This window comes from Pristis pectinata, chromosome 1 (assembly GCF_009764475.1).
Source record: "Pristis pectinata isolate sPriPec2 chromosome 1, sPriPec2.1.pri, whole genome shotgun sequence".
Lineage (NCBI taxonomy): Eukaryota > Metazoa > Chordata > Chondrichthyes > Rhinopristiformes > Pristidae > Pristis > Pristis pectinata.
Genome location: NC_067405.1, coordinates 147,491,892 through 147,507,392, shown reverse-complemented (window position 1 = coordinate 147,507,392; position 15,501 = coordinate 147,491,892). Strand labels below are relative to the sequence as shown.

At 47.8% G+C, this 15,501-nt stretch overlaps 1 protein-coding gene across 1 annotated transcript in view; it reads right to left on the bottom strand.

Moving 5' to 3' along the window:
• Positions 1-15,501, bottom strand: part of LOC127572702 (coiled-coil domain-containing protein 170-like) — a 71,709-nt gene that overhangs the window by 21,472 nt on the left and 34,736 nt on the right. Inside the window, exons 5-7 of the mRNA XM_052020264.1 lie at positions 14,445-14,630; positions 10,399-10,716; positions 344-499 (exon numbers count right to left, since the gene is read on the bottom strand). Coding sequence (XP_051876224.1) covers positions 344-499; positions 10,399-10,716; positions 14,445-14,630 — 660 coding nt within the window. The remainder of the gene's footprint in view (positions 1-343; positions 500-10,398; positions 10,717-14,444; positions 14,631-15,501) is intronic.

Below are 15,501 nucleotides of genomic sequence, written 5' to 3'. Positions count from 1 at the left end.
CTCATAATCCATACTCTCCAAACCAGGCAGCATCCTGGTAAATCTCCTCTGCACCCTCTCCAACGCCTCCACATCCTTCCTATAATGAGGCGACCAGAACTGGACACAGTACTCCAAGTGTGGTCTAACCAGAGTTTTGTAAAGCTGCATCATTACCTCGCGGCTCTTAAACTCAAACATAACATCCCAGCTCCTAGACTTCTTCAGCGCCTTCTTCACCACCCTGTCTACCTGTGTCACCACGTTCAGGGAACCATGTACCTGTACCCCAGGTCTCTCTGTTCTACAACACTCCCCAGGGCCCTGCTGTTTACAGTGTAGGTCCTGCCCTGGTTTATCTTACCAAATGGAACACCTTGCACTTGTCTGAGTTAAATTCCGTCTGCCGTTTCTTGGTCCACTTCCTCAGTTCGTCTAGATCCTGTTGTAATCCTGGATAACCTTCGTCACTCTCCACTACACCACCAGTGTTGGTGTCATCCTCAAATTTACCAACCACCTTAACAACATTGGCATCCAAATTGTTAATATATACGACAAACAACAGAGGATTCAGCGCCGATCCCTGTGGCACCCCACTGGTCACAGACCTCCAGTCTGAATAACAACCCTCCACTCCCACCTTCTGTCTCCATCCACCAAGCCAATTTTGTATCCGATTGGCCAGATCACTGTGGATCCCACGTGATCTAACCTTCCAAACAGGACCTTGTTCATGCAGACAAGGTCTACCACCCTGCTCTCTTTAATCTTCTTAGCTACTTATTCAAAAAACTCCTATCAAATTTGTGAGGCACGATTTTGCCGCACATCAAACACATGTCCCTTTGGAACATCCTGGAGCTTCGTTAGCTAGGTTTGCACTTGGGTAGGAAGAACAAAGGCATAGATTATTTTCTGAAAGGGGAGAGAATTGACTACACCTCCTCCTTCAATACTATAATTCCAAGCAAACTCATCAGCAAACTCCGAGACCTCCGGCACGATTATTCTCAACACTGGTGCCCCACAAGGCTGCGTCCTCAGCTCCCTACGCTACTCCCTATACACTCACAACTGTGTGGCAGGATTCTGCTCTAACTCCATCCACAAGTTCGCAGATGATACCACCGCACTGAGCCATATCTCAAATAACAATGAGTCGGAGTAAAGGAAGGAGATAGAGGGCTTAGTGACATGGTGTCATGACAACAACCTTTCCCTCAATGTCAGCAAAACAAAAGAGCTGGTCATTGACTTCAGGAAAGGGGGCGGTGTACATGCACCTGTCTACATCAATAGTGCTGAGGTCGAGAGGGTTGACAGCTTCAAGTTCCTCGGAGTGAAGATCATCAATAGCCTGTCCTGGTCCAACTATGTAGACACCACGGCCAAGAAAGCTCACCAGCACCTCTACTTTCACAGGAGGCTAAAGAAATTTGGCATGTCCCCTTTGACACTCACCAACTTTTATCGATGCACCATAGAAAGCATCCTATCCGGATGCATCACGGCTTGGTACGGCAAATGCTCTGCCCGGGACCACAAGAAACTGCAGAGAGTTGTGGACACAGCTCAGCACATCACGGAAACCAGCCTCCCCTCCATGGACTCTGCCTACACTTCTCGCTGCCTTGGTGAAGCAGTCAGCATAATCAAAGACCCCACCCACCCGGGTCATTCTCTCTTCTCCCCTCTCCCATCAGGCAGAAGATACAGGAGCCTGAGGGCACGTACCACCAGGCTCGAGGACAGCTTCTACCCCACTGTGATAAGACTATTGAACGGTTCCCTTATACAATGAGATGGACTCTGACCTCACCATCTACCTTGTTGTGACCTTGCACCTTATTGTCTACCTGCACTGCACTTCCCTGTAGCTGTGACACTTCACTCTGTATTCTGTTGTTGCTTTTACCTTGTACTACCTCAATACACTGTGTAATGAATTGATCTGTACAATCGGTGTGCAAGACAAGTTTTTCACTGTACCTCAGTACAAGTGACAACAATAAACCAATACCAAAAATTCAGAAATCAGAGGTGCAAAGGGACTTGGGAGTCCTAGTGCAGGATTCCCTAGAGGTTAACTTGCAGGTTGAGTCGGTAGTACAGAAGGCAAATGCAATGTTAGCATTCATTTCAAGAGGACTAGATGGATGTAATGCTGAGGCTTTATAAGGTGTTGGTCAGACCACATCTGGAGTATTGTGAGCAGTTTTGGGCCCCATATCCAAGGAGGGATGTGCTGGCATTGGAGAGGGTCCAGGAGGTTCACAAGAATGATCCCGGGAATGAAAGGGTTAACGTATGAGGAACATGTGATGTCTCTGGGCCTGTACTCAATGGGAGTCCAGAAGAATGAAGGGGGGGGGGATCTCATTGAAACCTACCGGATACTGAAAGGCCTGGATAGACTGGACGTGGAGAAGATGCTTCCATCAGTAGGAAAGTCTAGAATCCGAGGGCACAGCCTCAGAATAAAGGAACATCCATTTAAAACTGAGACGAGGATGAATTTCTTCAGCCAGAGGGTGGTGAATCTGTGGAATTCATTGCCACAGAGGGCGGTGGAGGCCAAGTCATTGGGTGTGCTTAAGGCAGAGATTGATAGGTTCGTGACTGGTCAGGGGGTTAAGGGTTATGGGGAGAAGGCGGGACAACAGGGTTGAAAAAAATTAGCCATGATTGAATAGTGGAGAAGACTCGGGCTGAGTGGCCTAATTCTGCTTATGGTCTTAGCAGAAGAAAGGTCAATACTCACAGATCCAAGTAATTTCAATGGCAATTCAAAACAACAGAGTTCATTGTCCGACAGTTTGTTCAGTCAGTGGGGAAGTGGGATTGCACAGTATTAATGCAACAAATGGTACTGTGGTGAACCGGCTGACCGTTGAAGCAAGGTGTTGATTAACAACTAATGTATTGACATAATTTTTGATACTGCCACAGACTGTTCAATAATTGGTTGAAGGTCAGCCAGATCCCATTGATGGAAAGCATCCTCACGCTGGTGAGGTGCCACAGACAGAGTGTACAAGGCAACAACAGCATAGCTACCGATCAATAGTGGGGCAACTGCGGCGGAGAGGAGCCAACAGACGTAACGCGAGCTGGATCGAAAGAGCATTTTCAGCATTGACATTTCTAAGAACTATCACTCCCATTCCTGGAACAGTATGGTGATACATTCAGAGACATCGACACCAGCAAGGCAGGGTATAAGATGTTCATTCACATCAGACCAGATGCCAAGGCCAGTCTATTGCAAGCCTGATTTTGCAAGAAGTATTCAGGACATTTCCAAGTTCAAGTTCATTGTCACGGGCGTACATGCCCAAGGTACAAATACCATGAAAATTAGAACATAGAACACAGAACAGAGAACAGTACAGCACAATACAGGCCCTTCGGCCCACAGTGTTGTGCTGACCTTTAAACCTCACCTAAGAATATCTAACCCCTTCCTCCCACATATCCCTCTATTTTAAATTCCTCCATATGCTTATCTAGCAATCTCTTGAATTTGACCAATGTACCTGCCTCCACCACAGCCCCAGGCAGCGCATTCCATGCCCCAACCACTCTCTGGGTAAAAAACCTCCATCTGATATCTCCCTTGAACTTCCCACCCATTACTTTAAAGCCATGCCCTCTTGTATTGAGCACTGGGAGTAGCTTTTTAAAGCAGCGACATTACAGGCACTGCCAACAAAAGTTAACATAAGCTTAAATAATCCTAGCCTACGCGCGGCTTACACAACAAAACAAACAGAACAACATTAGTTCAAGTTGAGAGAAGTAAAAGAAATGCGATCCGACGTAGTGATGGGTTTCACAGATGGGTTCAAGTAGCTAATGGCAGCGGGGAGGTAGCTGGTGACAACACAAATGAATTTTTAAAAAAATAAGCTGTCAATGCAATCCGGGATGCAGAGACCAGAGCCATCAAGAGGTCATACCCCCAACTTTGAGGGAAAAGATTTTGGCTTAACTTCAGGAAACTTTATTTACTGACGCTGTTTGGACAATGACTGGGAAACATTGGTTGGCAAATGCAATATTTGCCAAAGTAGTAGGAACAACCATCAGAAACTCCTGTGCAGTCATGGTCATAAGTCTACGCAACCTCTTCAGGGAGGTTGTGTCAACTCGGGTTCAAAAGGCAATCTCCTGGCACAGATCAATAGTGGATTGAAGTGAAACAGGTGTTCTGTAGATGATTCGAAGTCCCTATGTGCTGTCTTAATTGACTAGAAGAGTTCCTGTCTGGTAATAGCCCTTCACGTTCAATCTGCACTGCCAGCAATGAAACAGGAGCAACATACAAACTGCTGCAGGAAATCAGCAGGTCAGGCAGCATCTGTGGAGGGAGATGGACAGTCGACATTTCAGGTCAAGACGTCCAGTTGAAGGGTTTCGACCTGAAATGTCAACTATTGATTTCCCTCCACAGATGCTGCCTGACCTGCTGAGTTCCTCTTTTGCTGAATGATCGTTAGTAAGACATGAGAAAGGAGAGTCCGGACAGTTCGACCTACACTGATGTCTCATTACAGGATGCTTAATGTCTCCTGTACCTCAATGCATTCACAAGACCATAATACAAAGAAGCAGAATTAGGCCATTCGGCCCATCGAGTCTGCTCTGTCATTTGGTCATGGCTGATTTATTTTTCCCTCTCAACCCCATTCTCCTGCCGCCTTCTTTGGGATTTTAAGGGACTTGTTCAGGCTGGAGGCCTGTGAGTAGTGGTGTTCTGCAGGGATCTGTGCTGGGACCTCTGCTGTTTGTGATGTACATAAATGACCTGGATGAGTATGTTGATGGACGGGTTGGTAAGTTTGCAGACGATACCAAGATTGGTGAAGTTGTGAATAGTGTAGAAGACGGGCGATGGATACAGCGGGATATAGATCAGCTGCAGATGTGGGCAGAGAAATGGCAGATGGAGTTTAACCCGGATAAATGTGAGGTGTTTCACCTTGGTAGGACTAATGTCAAGAGGCAGTACACTCTAAAGGGCAAGACCCTTAACAGTGTTGAAGAGCATTCCATAAGCCTTCTTAACCACCCTATCTACCTGTGTAGCCACTTCCAATGAGCCATGGACTTCCACATTCTTCTTTAGATATGGGGCCCAAAACTGCTCACAATACTTCAAATGCGGTCTGACCAACACCTTATAAAGCCTCAGCATTACATCCTTGCTTTTATATTCTAGTCCTCTCAAAATGAATGCTGACATTGCATTTGCCTTCCTTACTACCGACTCAGCCTTCAAGTTAATCTTCAGGGAATCATGCACTAGGAATCCAGAGTCCCTTTGCACCTCCGATTTCCGAATTCTCTCCCCGTTTAGAAGATAGTCTACGCCTTTATTCCTTCTACCAAAGTGCATGACCGTACACTTCCCTACGCTGTATTTCATCTGCCACTTCTTTGCCCATTCTCCCAACCTGTCCAAGTCCTTCTGCAGACTCCCTGCTTCCTCAACACTACCTGCCCCTCCACCTATCTTTGTATCATTCGCAAACTTGGCCACAAATGATCATCCAGATCATTAACATATAATGTGAAAAGCAGTGGACCCGACACCGACCCCTGCGGAACACCACTAGGCACCGGCAGCCAACCAGAAAAGGCCCCCTTTATTCCCACTCTTTGCCTTCTGCCAGTCAGCAAGTCTTCTATCCACGCTAGTACCTTTCCTGTAATACTATGGGCTCCTATCTCGTTTAGCAGCCTCATGTGCGGCACCTTATCAAAGGTCTTCTGAAAATCCAAGTAAACAACATCCACTGACTCTCCTTTGTCTATCCTGCCTGTTACTTCCTCAAAGAATTCCAACAGATTTGTCAGGCAAGATCTCCCCTTAAGGAAACCATGCTGACTTCAGCCTATTTTATCATGAGCTTCCAAGTACCCCGAAACCTCATCCTTCATAATGGACTCTTCCCAACCACTGAAGTCAGGCTAACTAGCCTATAATTTCCTGTCTGTTGCCTCCCTCCCTTCTTCAAGAGTGGAGTGACATTTGTGATTTTCCGGTCCCCTGGAACCATTCCTGAATCTAGTAATTCTTGAACAATCTCTTCAGCTACCTCTTTCAGAACCCTGGGGTGTAGTTCATCCGGTCCGGGTGACTTATCCACCTTCAGACCTTTCAGCTTCCCAAGCACCTTCTCCTTAGTAATAGTGACTTCACTCACTTCTGCCCAGACTCTCTCGAATTTCTGGCATGTTGCTGGTGTCTTCCACAATGAAGACTGACGCAAAATACTTATTCAGTTCGTCCACCATTTCTTTGTTCCCCGTTACTACCCCTCCAGGGTTATTTTCCAGTGGTCCCATGTCCACTCTTGCCTCTCTTTTACTCTTTATATATCTGAAAAACTTTTGATATCCTCTGTTGTAGTATTGTCTAGCTTACCTTCAGATTTCATCTTTTCTCTCCTTATTGCTTTTTTATTTGCTTTCTGTAGGTTTTATAAGCTTCCCAATCCTCTAGCTTCCCACTAATTTTTGCAAGATTGCATGCCCTCGCTTTTGCTTTTATGCTGTCTTTGACTTCCCTTGTCAGCCACAGTTGCCTCATCCTCCCTGTAGGATGCTGCTTCTTCTGTGGGATGAACTGATCCTGCGTCTTCCGAATTACTGCCAGAAACTCCTGCCATTGCTGCTCTACCGTCATCCCTGCCGGGGGCCCCTTCCAATCAACATTGGCCAGCTCCTCTCTCATGCCTCTGTAGTTACCTTTACTCAACTGTAACACCGATACATGCGAGTTCAGCTTCTCCCTCTCGAACTGCAGGGTGAATTCTATCATATTGTGATCACTGCCTCCCAAGGGTTCCCTTACCTTCAGCTCCCTAATCAAATCTGGTTCATTGCACAACACTAAATCCTTAGTGGGCTCGACCACAAGCTGCTCTAAAAAGCCATCTCATAGGCATTCTGCAAATTTCTTCTCTTGCCAACCTGATTTTCCCAGTCTACCTGCATATTGAAATCCCCCATGACCACCGTAACATTGCCCTTTTTACATGCCTTTTCTATCTCTTGTAATTTGTACCCCACATCCTGGCTACTATTCGGAGGCCTGTATACAACTCCCATCAGGGTTTTGTTACCCTTGCAGTTTCTTAACTCTACCCACAAGGATTCTGCATCTTCTGATCCCATGTCACTTCGTGCTAAGGATTTGCTTTCATTTTTTACCAACAGAGCCACCCCACCCCCTCTGCCCACCTGCCTGTCTTGTCGATAGGATGTGTATCCTTGGATGTTTAGCTCCCAGCTCTGATCTACTTTCAACCACGACTCTGATGCCCACAACGTCGGACCTGCCAATTTCTAACTGTGCTATGAGCTCATCTACCTTATTTCATATACTGGGTGCATTCAAATCTAACACCTTCAGTCCTGTTATTCACCACCCCCCTTCTCAAATGTGTCTCCATGTTGACTGAAGTTAAATTCTTATCCCTTTCTAAGCTTTCTGTCTTACTCTATTCTAGAGACTTCAAGGAACCTCTCCTGTACTCTCCTCCTCTTTTACTTTATCCATGCTTTTCCAAAACACCCCCCCCCCCACCCTTACTATTTAGTTTAAAGCCCTATCCACAGCCCTAGTTATGTGATTCACTACTTATGCGTCCCATCAGAACAGCTCCCTCCTTCCCCAATACTGGTGCCAATGTCCCACAACTCAAACCCACTTCCCCCACACCAACATTTGAGCCATGCATTTAACTCCCTGATCTTATTGATCCTGTGCTGATTTGCACGTGGCTCAGGTAGCAATCTAGAGGTTATTACCTTGTTGGTTCTGCTTTAATTTTCATGAAGACATTACCCTCACTAAGAGCATTAGTTTGATTCTTAATCCCACATGATTATTTTATAAATGATTTTATACTCCAGGGGAGATTTTGAGACACTCAATAATGCTTTGGCTGTATTTGTAGAAATTTATTTTGCAGTTTTGACACTTTGCTGTTTCCTTGGTAACAGGTCAAGTTGCTTTTTGTAGACTCTTAACCAAGAGCGAGACACAGGACATTTTTACAGTTTCCAGTCAGTTCCAGCACTGATAGCACTTACAACGGCTGGAGGAGACACTGGCTGGAACATCAGACACACTCTGCTTTGATGGGCATCAGATAGTTGAAGAGCTAATCTGAGGGACTGTGTATGTGCGCATGCACGCAGTATACATGTACGTATGGCATGTGTGTGCGCCTGCCCAGTGCGAGTTAGCTCTTCCACACACACCCAGGGCTGACCACCTCAGTAACGTCCTGTCTCCCTCAGTAACACTCAGGCCACCTCATTGCCCCTGGTCCCACCCAGGCTTTCCCCTCTTGTACCAGCTCTCTGCAGGACCTGGCCCGCTGACCCACAGCCTCTGCATCAACAAACACCGTGGATCGGACAGCTCGTGGGATGCTGTCTGCTGAGGGCAGCAGAACATCGAGAGAGGACAGGGATGTGAGGGTGGAGGGTATTCCGGAGCATTATTCCCATTTCCCTGGGATATTCCTTCTATGTAACTGAATTGGTGGGGAGAGAGTCAGGTGGGGGGGGGTGGAGGAGGTGGGGGTGGAAGGAGTGTCTGTGGGCTGTCGGAGGGGATTCAGTGGGTGGGGAGAGTCGGTGATGGGGGAGAGTGTCCGTGGGCTGGGGGAGGGGACTCGGTTCCTTATATTTAACTCCCAGGAATGACGTCTGCACAGTTGGGAAGATGGGAGAAGCTGGGGTTGCTCGGAGTAGAGAAGCACATTTGATGATTGTTCTTGATTACGAGAGCTCATGTTGAAGTAAATGCAGAGGAACAGTTTCGCTGGCAGGAGTTGTGTTAGCCAGCAGACACGGTTGAAGATAAACATCCAGAGGGGAGATAGAGAAACATTTTAAATAGAGAATTGCTTTGAAATGGAAAGTGAAGCCTCAACAAGCAAAGTCTGTAGAAACTTTCAAAGGGAAGATGGAGAGATGTTTACAGGGGAAAAAAAAGTAACAGAACTTGTGTGAGACGTTAATGAGACCATACTTGGAGTATTGTGTACAGTTCTGGTCATCCTGTTATTGGAAAGGCATCGTTAAACCAGAAAAAGTGCAAAGACACAAGAGTGCCGGAAATCTGGAGCAACACACAGAAGGACCTGCTGAGTTGCTCCAGCTTTGAGAGCACAGGGAAGATTTACGAGGATGCTGCCAGGACTCGAGGGACTAGGTTATAGGGAAAGGTCAGGCAGGAAAGGACTTTATTCCTTGGTGTAGGAAACTGAGGGGTGACCTTACAGAGGTGTACAAAATCATGAGGGGTATAGATAGGGTGAATGCACAGTCATTTTTCCCAGGGAAGGGAAAGTAAAAACTAGAGGGCATGGGTTTAAGGTGAGAGTGGAAAGATTTATTGGTACTGGTATGGGTATTGGTTTATTATTGTCACTTGTACCTCAGTACAATGAAAAATTTGTTCTTGCATACCATTCATACAGTTCAATTCATTACACAGTGCATTGAGGTAGTACAGGGTAAAACAATAACAGAATGCAGAATAAAGTGTCACAGCTACAGGGAAGTGCATTGCAGGTAGACAAGAAGGTGCAAGGTCAAACAAGGTAGATTGTGAGGTCAAGAGTCCATCTCATCATAAGGGAATCGTTCAATAGTCTTATCACAGCAGGATAGCTGTCCTTGAGCCTGTGGTATGTGCCCTCAGACTCCTGTATCTTCTGCCTGATGGGAGAGGGGAGAAGAGAGAATGACCCAGGTGGGTGGGGTCTTTGATTATGCTGGCTGCTTCACCAAGGCAGCGAGAGGTTTTGACAGAGGGGCAACCAGGTTCAGGAACAGCTACTTCCCTTCAACCATTCGGTTCTTGAACCAACCGGCACAACCCTAATCACTGCCTCAGTATAGCAACACTATGACCACCTTGATCACTTTGTACTAAAATTGACTTTCTCTAATTGAGTTCTTTCTTGTTAAAATTGCCTACAATTTATATTTGTTTTTTCTTGTGAATGCTGCTTATCTGATGCTCTGTGCCTGTGATGCTGCTCCAAGTGTTTCATTGCACCTGTGCACACATGTATTGTGCTTATGTATACATATATGCATATGTGTATATGTACACATGCTGTTCATATGACAATAAACTGAACTTGGACTTCATGCAGAATGTGGTGAGTACAATGTGACAAGCTGCCGGAGAAAGTGGTTGAGGCAGGTACAGTAACTATCTTGTACTTTCCTCTACCTCTCTCTGGTGACTAACTACAGCGAATGAGTGAAGGGGAGACATTGGACCCCACCCTTTCAAACATCAGGCCAAGAAGGGTTCCCACTTGCCGACCCTATGAAGGTTGGCGGCACTGCCAACCCCTCCCATTGCCTCTCGATACTCACCGCTGTCCGAGCGTGGTCACTCTCGCTGATTTCCTTCACTTTGCTTTTGACGGCCTCCTCGGTGGCAGGGACAGTGGTGAAGCCATCACTGAGCAGGGTGGCCAGCTGCTCGATGAAGCTCTGGTGCAGGGCTTTGGCGGCTCTGGTTTGGTAGGCACTGGTGCGCAGGTTATCGTCCAGCTCGCTCACTTGCTTCTCGTTGTGTGCCTGAGCCTGGCAGGCTGTGCCCAGGGCCCGCTGGCTGTCTTCCAGCCTCTCGCGGAGCAGCTGGCTCTCCTGTTCTGCTGCTGCCTTCAGAAGCAGGGCTTCGTCCCTCTCCTGGACCACAGGGCAGAGGACAAGTGTTAGGTGTGACCCAGAGTCATACAGCACAAACAGGAACTTGAACCCAACTTGTCCATGCCAGCCAAGGTACCATCTAAGCCAGTCCCATTTGCCCACATCCCTCTAAACCTTTCCTATCCATGTACCTGCCCGAGTACCTTCTAAACATTCTAATTATACCTGCTTCAGCTACTCCCTCTGGCAGGTCATTCCATACACTGTGATAAAGTTGTCCCTCAGGTCCCTTTTAAATCTCTCCCCTCTCACCTTACACCCATGCCCGCTAGTTTTTGGTTCCCCAACCCTGGGGAAAAAAACACTGAGTGTATTCACCCTGTGCCCCTCACGATTTTATATACCCCTAAGGTCATCTCTGTCTCCCACACGCCAAGAAATAAAGTCCCAGTCTGTCCAACCTCTCCCTGTAACTCAAAGCCTTGAGTCCTGGCAGTATCCTTGTCGAGCTCCTCTGCACCTTTTACAGCTTAATGGCATCTTTCCCATAGAGTCATAGAGCAATACAGCACGGATACAGGCCCTTCAGCCCAACCAGTCCATGCCAACGTGCCCACCCAGCTAGTCCCAATTCCCTGCATTCGGCCCATATCCCTCCAAGCCCCCCCTCCATGTACCTATCCAAGTGCTTCTTAAATGATACTGTTGTCCCTGCCTCACCCACTTCCTCTGGCAGCTCATTCCACACACTCACTACCCTCTGTGTGAAAAAGTTGCCCCTCAGGTCCCTTTTAAATCTTTCCCCTCATCTCTAGTTTTGGACTTTCCCACCCTGGGGAAAAAGTCAATGGATTCTCGATAAGCAGAGGAGTGGAAGGTTACCTGGGGGGGGGGGGGGGGGGGGGGGGGGGGGGCGGTGGTGGAGTAGGAGGGAGCACGGTTTTAACTAGGACTCGGACAGCCATAATTTGATTGAGTGGTGAGGCAGGTTCGAGGGGCCTACTTCTGCTCCTAATACAGAGGTTGGTATTTCTACCTCAACATGTCTTCATACAGAAAATAAACCGAACCTGTGAGGAAACAGGTGAATCATGTTCCGGGGAGAGAATGGATGTAAATTGGTACTGGTATTGACATTGATATTGGCACTGGTACTGAACAGAAAATCTGGGTGATGAGGAGTGGTCATAAAGGAGGGATGGGGTGGGGGGGGGGTGGGGGGGAGCTTATACATTCTTTAGGATCTGGGCATCTCTGGCAAGGCAAGCATTTATTGCCCATCCCTGAGAAGGTGCGGGTGAGCTACCTCCTTGAACCACCACAGTCCTTCTGGTGAAGGGGCTCCCACGGTGCTGGTGGGGACTGAGTTTGGGGGTGCAGACCCAGTGATGGTGAGGGACCAGTGAGGTATCTCCAAGTCAGCATGGTGTTCCACCGGGAGGGGAACCTGCCGGTGGCAGTGGTCCAATGCCTTTGTCCTTGGAGGATGTGGCTGGTTTTGGAAGTGCAAAAGTTCACTACAAATGGAGATATAGAAAGTAGATATAGTAAGTAGGAGAGCATCTGACCTTTCTGGTGAGGAAGGGAGAGAGAAAGGGGTGAAGGAGCAGAGGATCAGGGGACTGTACTTTCGTGAAGTTGACAGGGTGTTGGAATACCAGGCTTTGGAAAGAAAAATCACAGTCAGACTTCCAGATCTCCACTGGAGCATTGCATCCAGCTGCATAGCACAGAGTATTCTTCTGTCTCTCTTTCTGCCCAATACATCACAGGCACATCCCTCCCCACCATCGGTGGTATCTACAGGAGGTGCTGCCTCAAGGCAGCAACATCCACCATCAAAGATCCCCACCATCCGGGCCATGCCATCTTCTCACAGCTCCCATTGGACAGGAGGTACAGAAGCCTGAAGTCCCCACACCACCAGGTTCAGGAACAGCGACTTCCCTTCAACCATTCAGTTCTTGAACCAACCTGCACAACCTTAATCACTACCTCAGTACAGCAACACTGGAACCACTTTGCACTAAAATGGACTTTGTTCTAATCATGTCCATTCTTGTAAAAGTTGTGTATAATTTATGTTTAACTTATGTTTTACTTGTGAATGCTGCTTATCTGATGCTCTGTGCCTGTGATGCTACTCCAAGTAAGCTTTTCATTGCACCAGTGCACACATGGACTTGTGCAGATGGCAATAAACTCGACTCTTTCCCCTGCATTACGCTGTGCCACACCTTGGGAAGATTCACAAGAGCCAAGGAGAACACTTACTGAAATAGGACCAGGAGTGAAGGACTTTGGTGATGAGAAGAGACGAGAGCAGGTGGGGTAACTCTCCCTGGAGCATCAGATGACACAGGGATACATAACTGTGAAGGCCACTCAATCATCTGCTCAGAGGTTCACTCCAAGTTACACCATCCTGACTTGGGCTGATATCCATTGTTCCTTCTCATTGTGTTGATGCTGCTAGTGATGCCTTCGGCACATGGATTGTCACGATTCAAGGAGGCAGCTCACCACCACCTCCTCAAAGCAACAAACAGGGGAGCAATAAATACTTGCCTTACACGCAAACCCACTTCCAGAATGTAAACACCAGATGATGCAGAGTTGCATAATCTACCACCGTGAATTCAGTAACATCTGTCAGACAGCAGTGGGGTTGAAATGATTACATTAGGAATCCTGTGCACTGACCAACTTATTCACAGAACCTGGGTTCAAGTCCCACCTTCTCAAAGAAATTTAAGGATTTGAATTAAATTTTCATAAAATTGAAAATAAAAATCAGGGTTTTCATGGAGTGGTTTATATTTGGAATGTGCTGTCAGATACAGTTACTATGCTTAAGAGGCATTTAGACAGGCATTGGAATAGGGAACGTGTAGAAGGATATGGGCAAACAGGTCAGCATGGACATGGTGGGCTGAAGGGCCTGTTTCTGTGCTGAACAACTTCACAACACGGTTGGGTGTATGGTTGCTGAGAAATTGGAGCAGGCCAAAACTGGAAGCCATCAACACCAGACAGTCACTGAGACATCCATCCAGGGACAGAGGAGAAACTCCCCTCCCCAGGTAGCCGGGAGAACACAAGAACTCACTCCTGTAGGTGTGGGGGGCACAGGAGGCTACGGGGAGTGGTGGGACTCAGCAGGTTCCATCATGGGGGCAGCTCTCCCCACTGCTGAGGACGTCTACAAAAGGTGACGTCTCAGGAAGACGACATCCATCATCAGGGACCCCCACCATCCGGGCCATGCCCTCTTCTCGATGCTGCCGTCAGGCAGGAGGTACAGGAGCCTGAAGACCCCACACCTCAAGGTTCAACAACAGCTTCTCCCCCACTGCCGTCAGGTTCTGGAACCCACCTGAGGAACCCCAGCATTACCTTGGAATGTATTGTCTCTCTATCTTGCATTAGTGCCATTGTTGTCATTTCTTTTGCTGTTTATTTTGCATGTGTGTAAGTCATGTATAATTTATGTTAGTCTGTTTATCTTAACGTACATTTGCCTTCATCTTGTAATGTTCTGTGCTGCTGCTGCAAAAAGCTAATTTTCATGGCATTTATACCCTGGGTATGTCTGCCTGTGACAACAATAACCTTGACCTTGAGGGGCTGGGTGAAATGGTGGGGGACTGGATGACAGAGACAGGCTGGGATGAAGTGGCCCATGTAGAGCATCAACCAGCAAAAATCCATTCAGCCAAACCGCCTGTAATCCTGCGTGGGATTTCTGAGGAGCCTTGTTCTCTCACCTTTCTGACAGCTTTCATGTCCTCATTGAAGGATGCTGCCACATCCTGAGCTTTCCCCGCCTCGGAAGCCAGCTTCATCAGCGTCTGCCGGCTGGCCTTGAACTCCAGCTCCTGACTGGCCAATGCTTCCTCCAGCGTCGCTACCTTGGCTTCCCACAGGAGGCACTCCTGGAACATCTGGCAGGCCTGGGTCCAAACAACATCAGTAGCAGCTTAGCAGGAATGTGGAGCTGGAGAGGGCTCAGAACATGGAGGGAGGCATCACAGTGCTCGGTGCCTGGGTAAATCACAGCTCATGCAGGAGAAAGTGAGTCAAAGTTGCTTCTACTTGATGTGTACTGAAGCAACAGCTGCTCCTCAGACTGCACCCTCAGCACTCCGTTCCATTGTACTCAGTGCAGAGAGCTTTCAGAGACAGCAGCCACTGCCATCAGCAGCTGAGGATTACCCTCATCACAGCAAATAACGTCACAGAGCAGTACAGCACAGGAACTGGCCCTTCAGCCACAAGGCCTGCACATGATCTGTACCCCTCCATCCCCTGCCCATCCATGTGTCTGTCCAAATGCCTTCTCAACAATGCTGTTGTATCTTCTTCCTCCCACCACCCCTGGCAGCCTGTCCCAGGAATGCACCACTCTGTGTAAAGAACTTGTCTCAAACCTCCTTTGAACTTTCCCCCTCCCACCTTAAACCTATGCCCCCTTTGACATTTCCACCCTGGGGAAAAGACTGACCGTCTACTCTATCTATGCCTCACCATCTTGTAAACTTCGATCAGTTCTTCCTTCAGCCTCTGACGCTCCAGAAAAAATAGTCCAAGTTTGTCCAACCTCTCCTTATAGCTCACGCCCTCTAATCCAGGCAGCATCCCGGTGAACCTCTTCTGCACCCTCTCTAAAGCCTCCACATCCTTCCTGTAACGGGGCGACCAGAACTGCACACAACACTCCAAGTGCGGCCTGACCAACATTTTACACAAGTGCAGCGTGACTGCCCAAATTTTATTTTCAACGCCCCAACCGCTGAAGGCAAACCTGCCTTCTTTATCACCCTG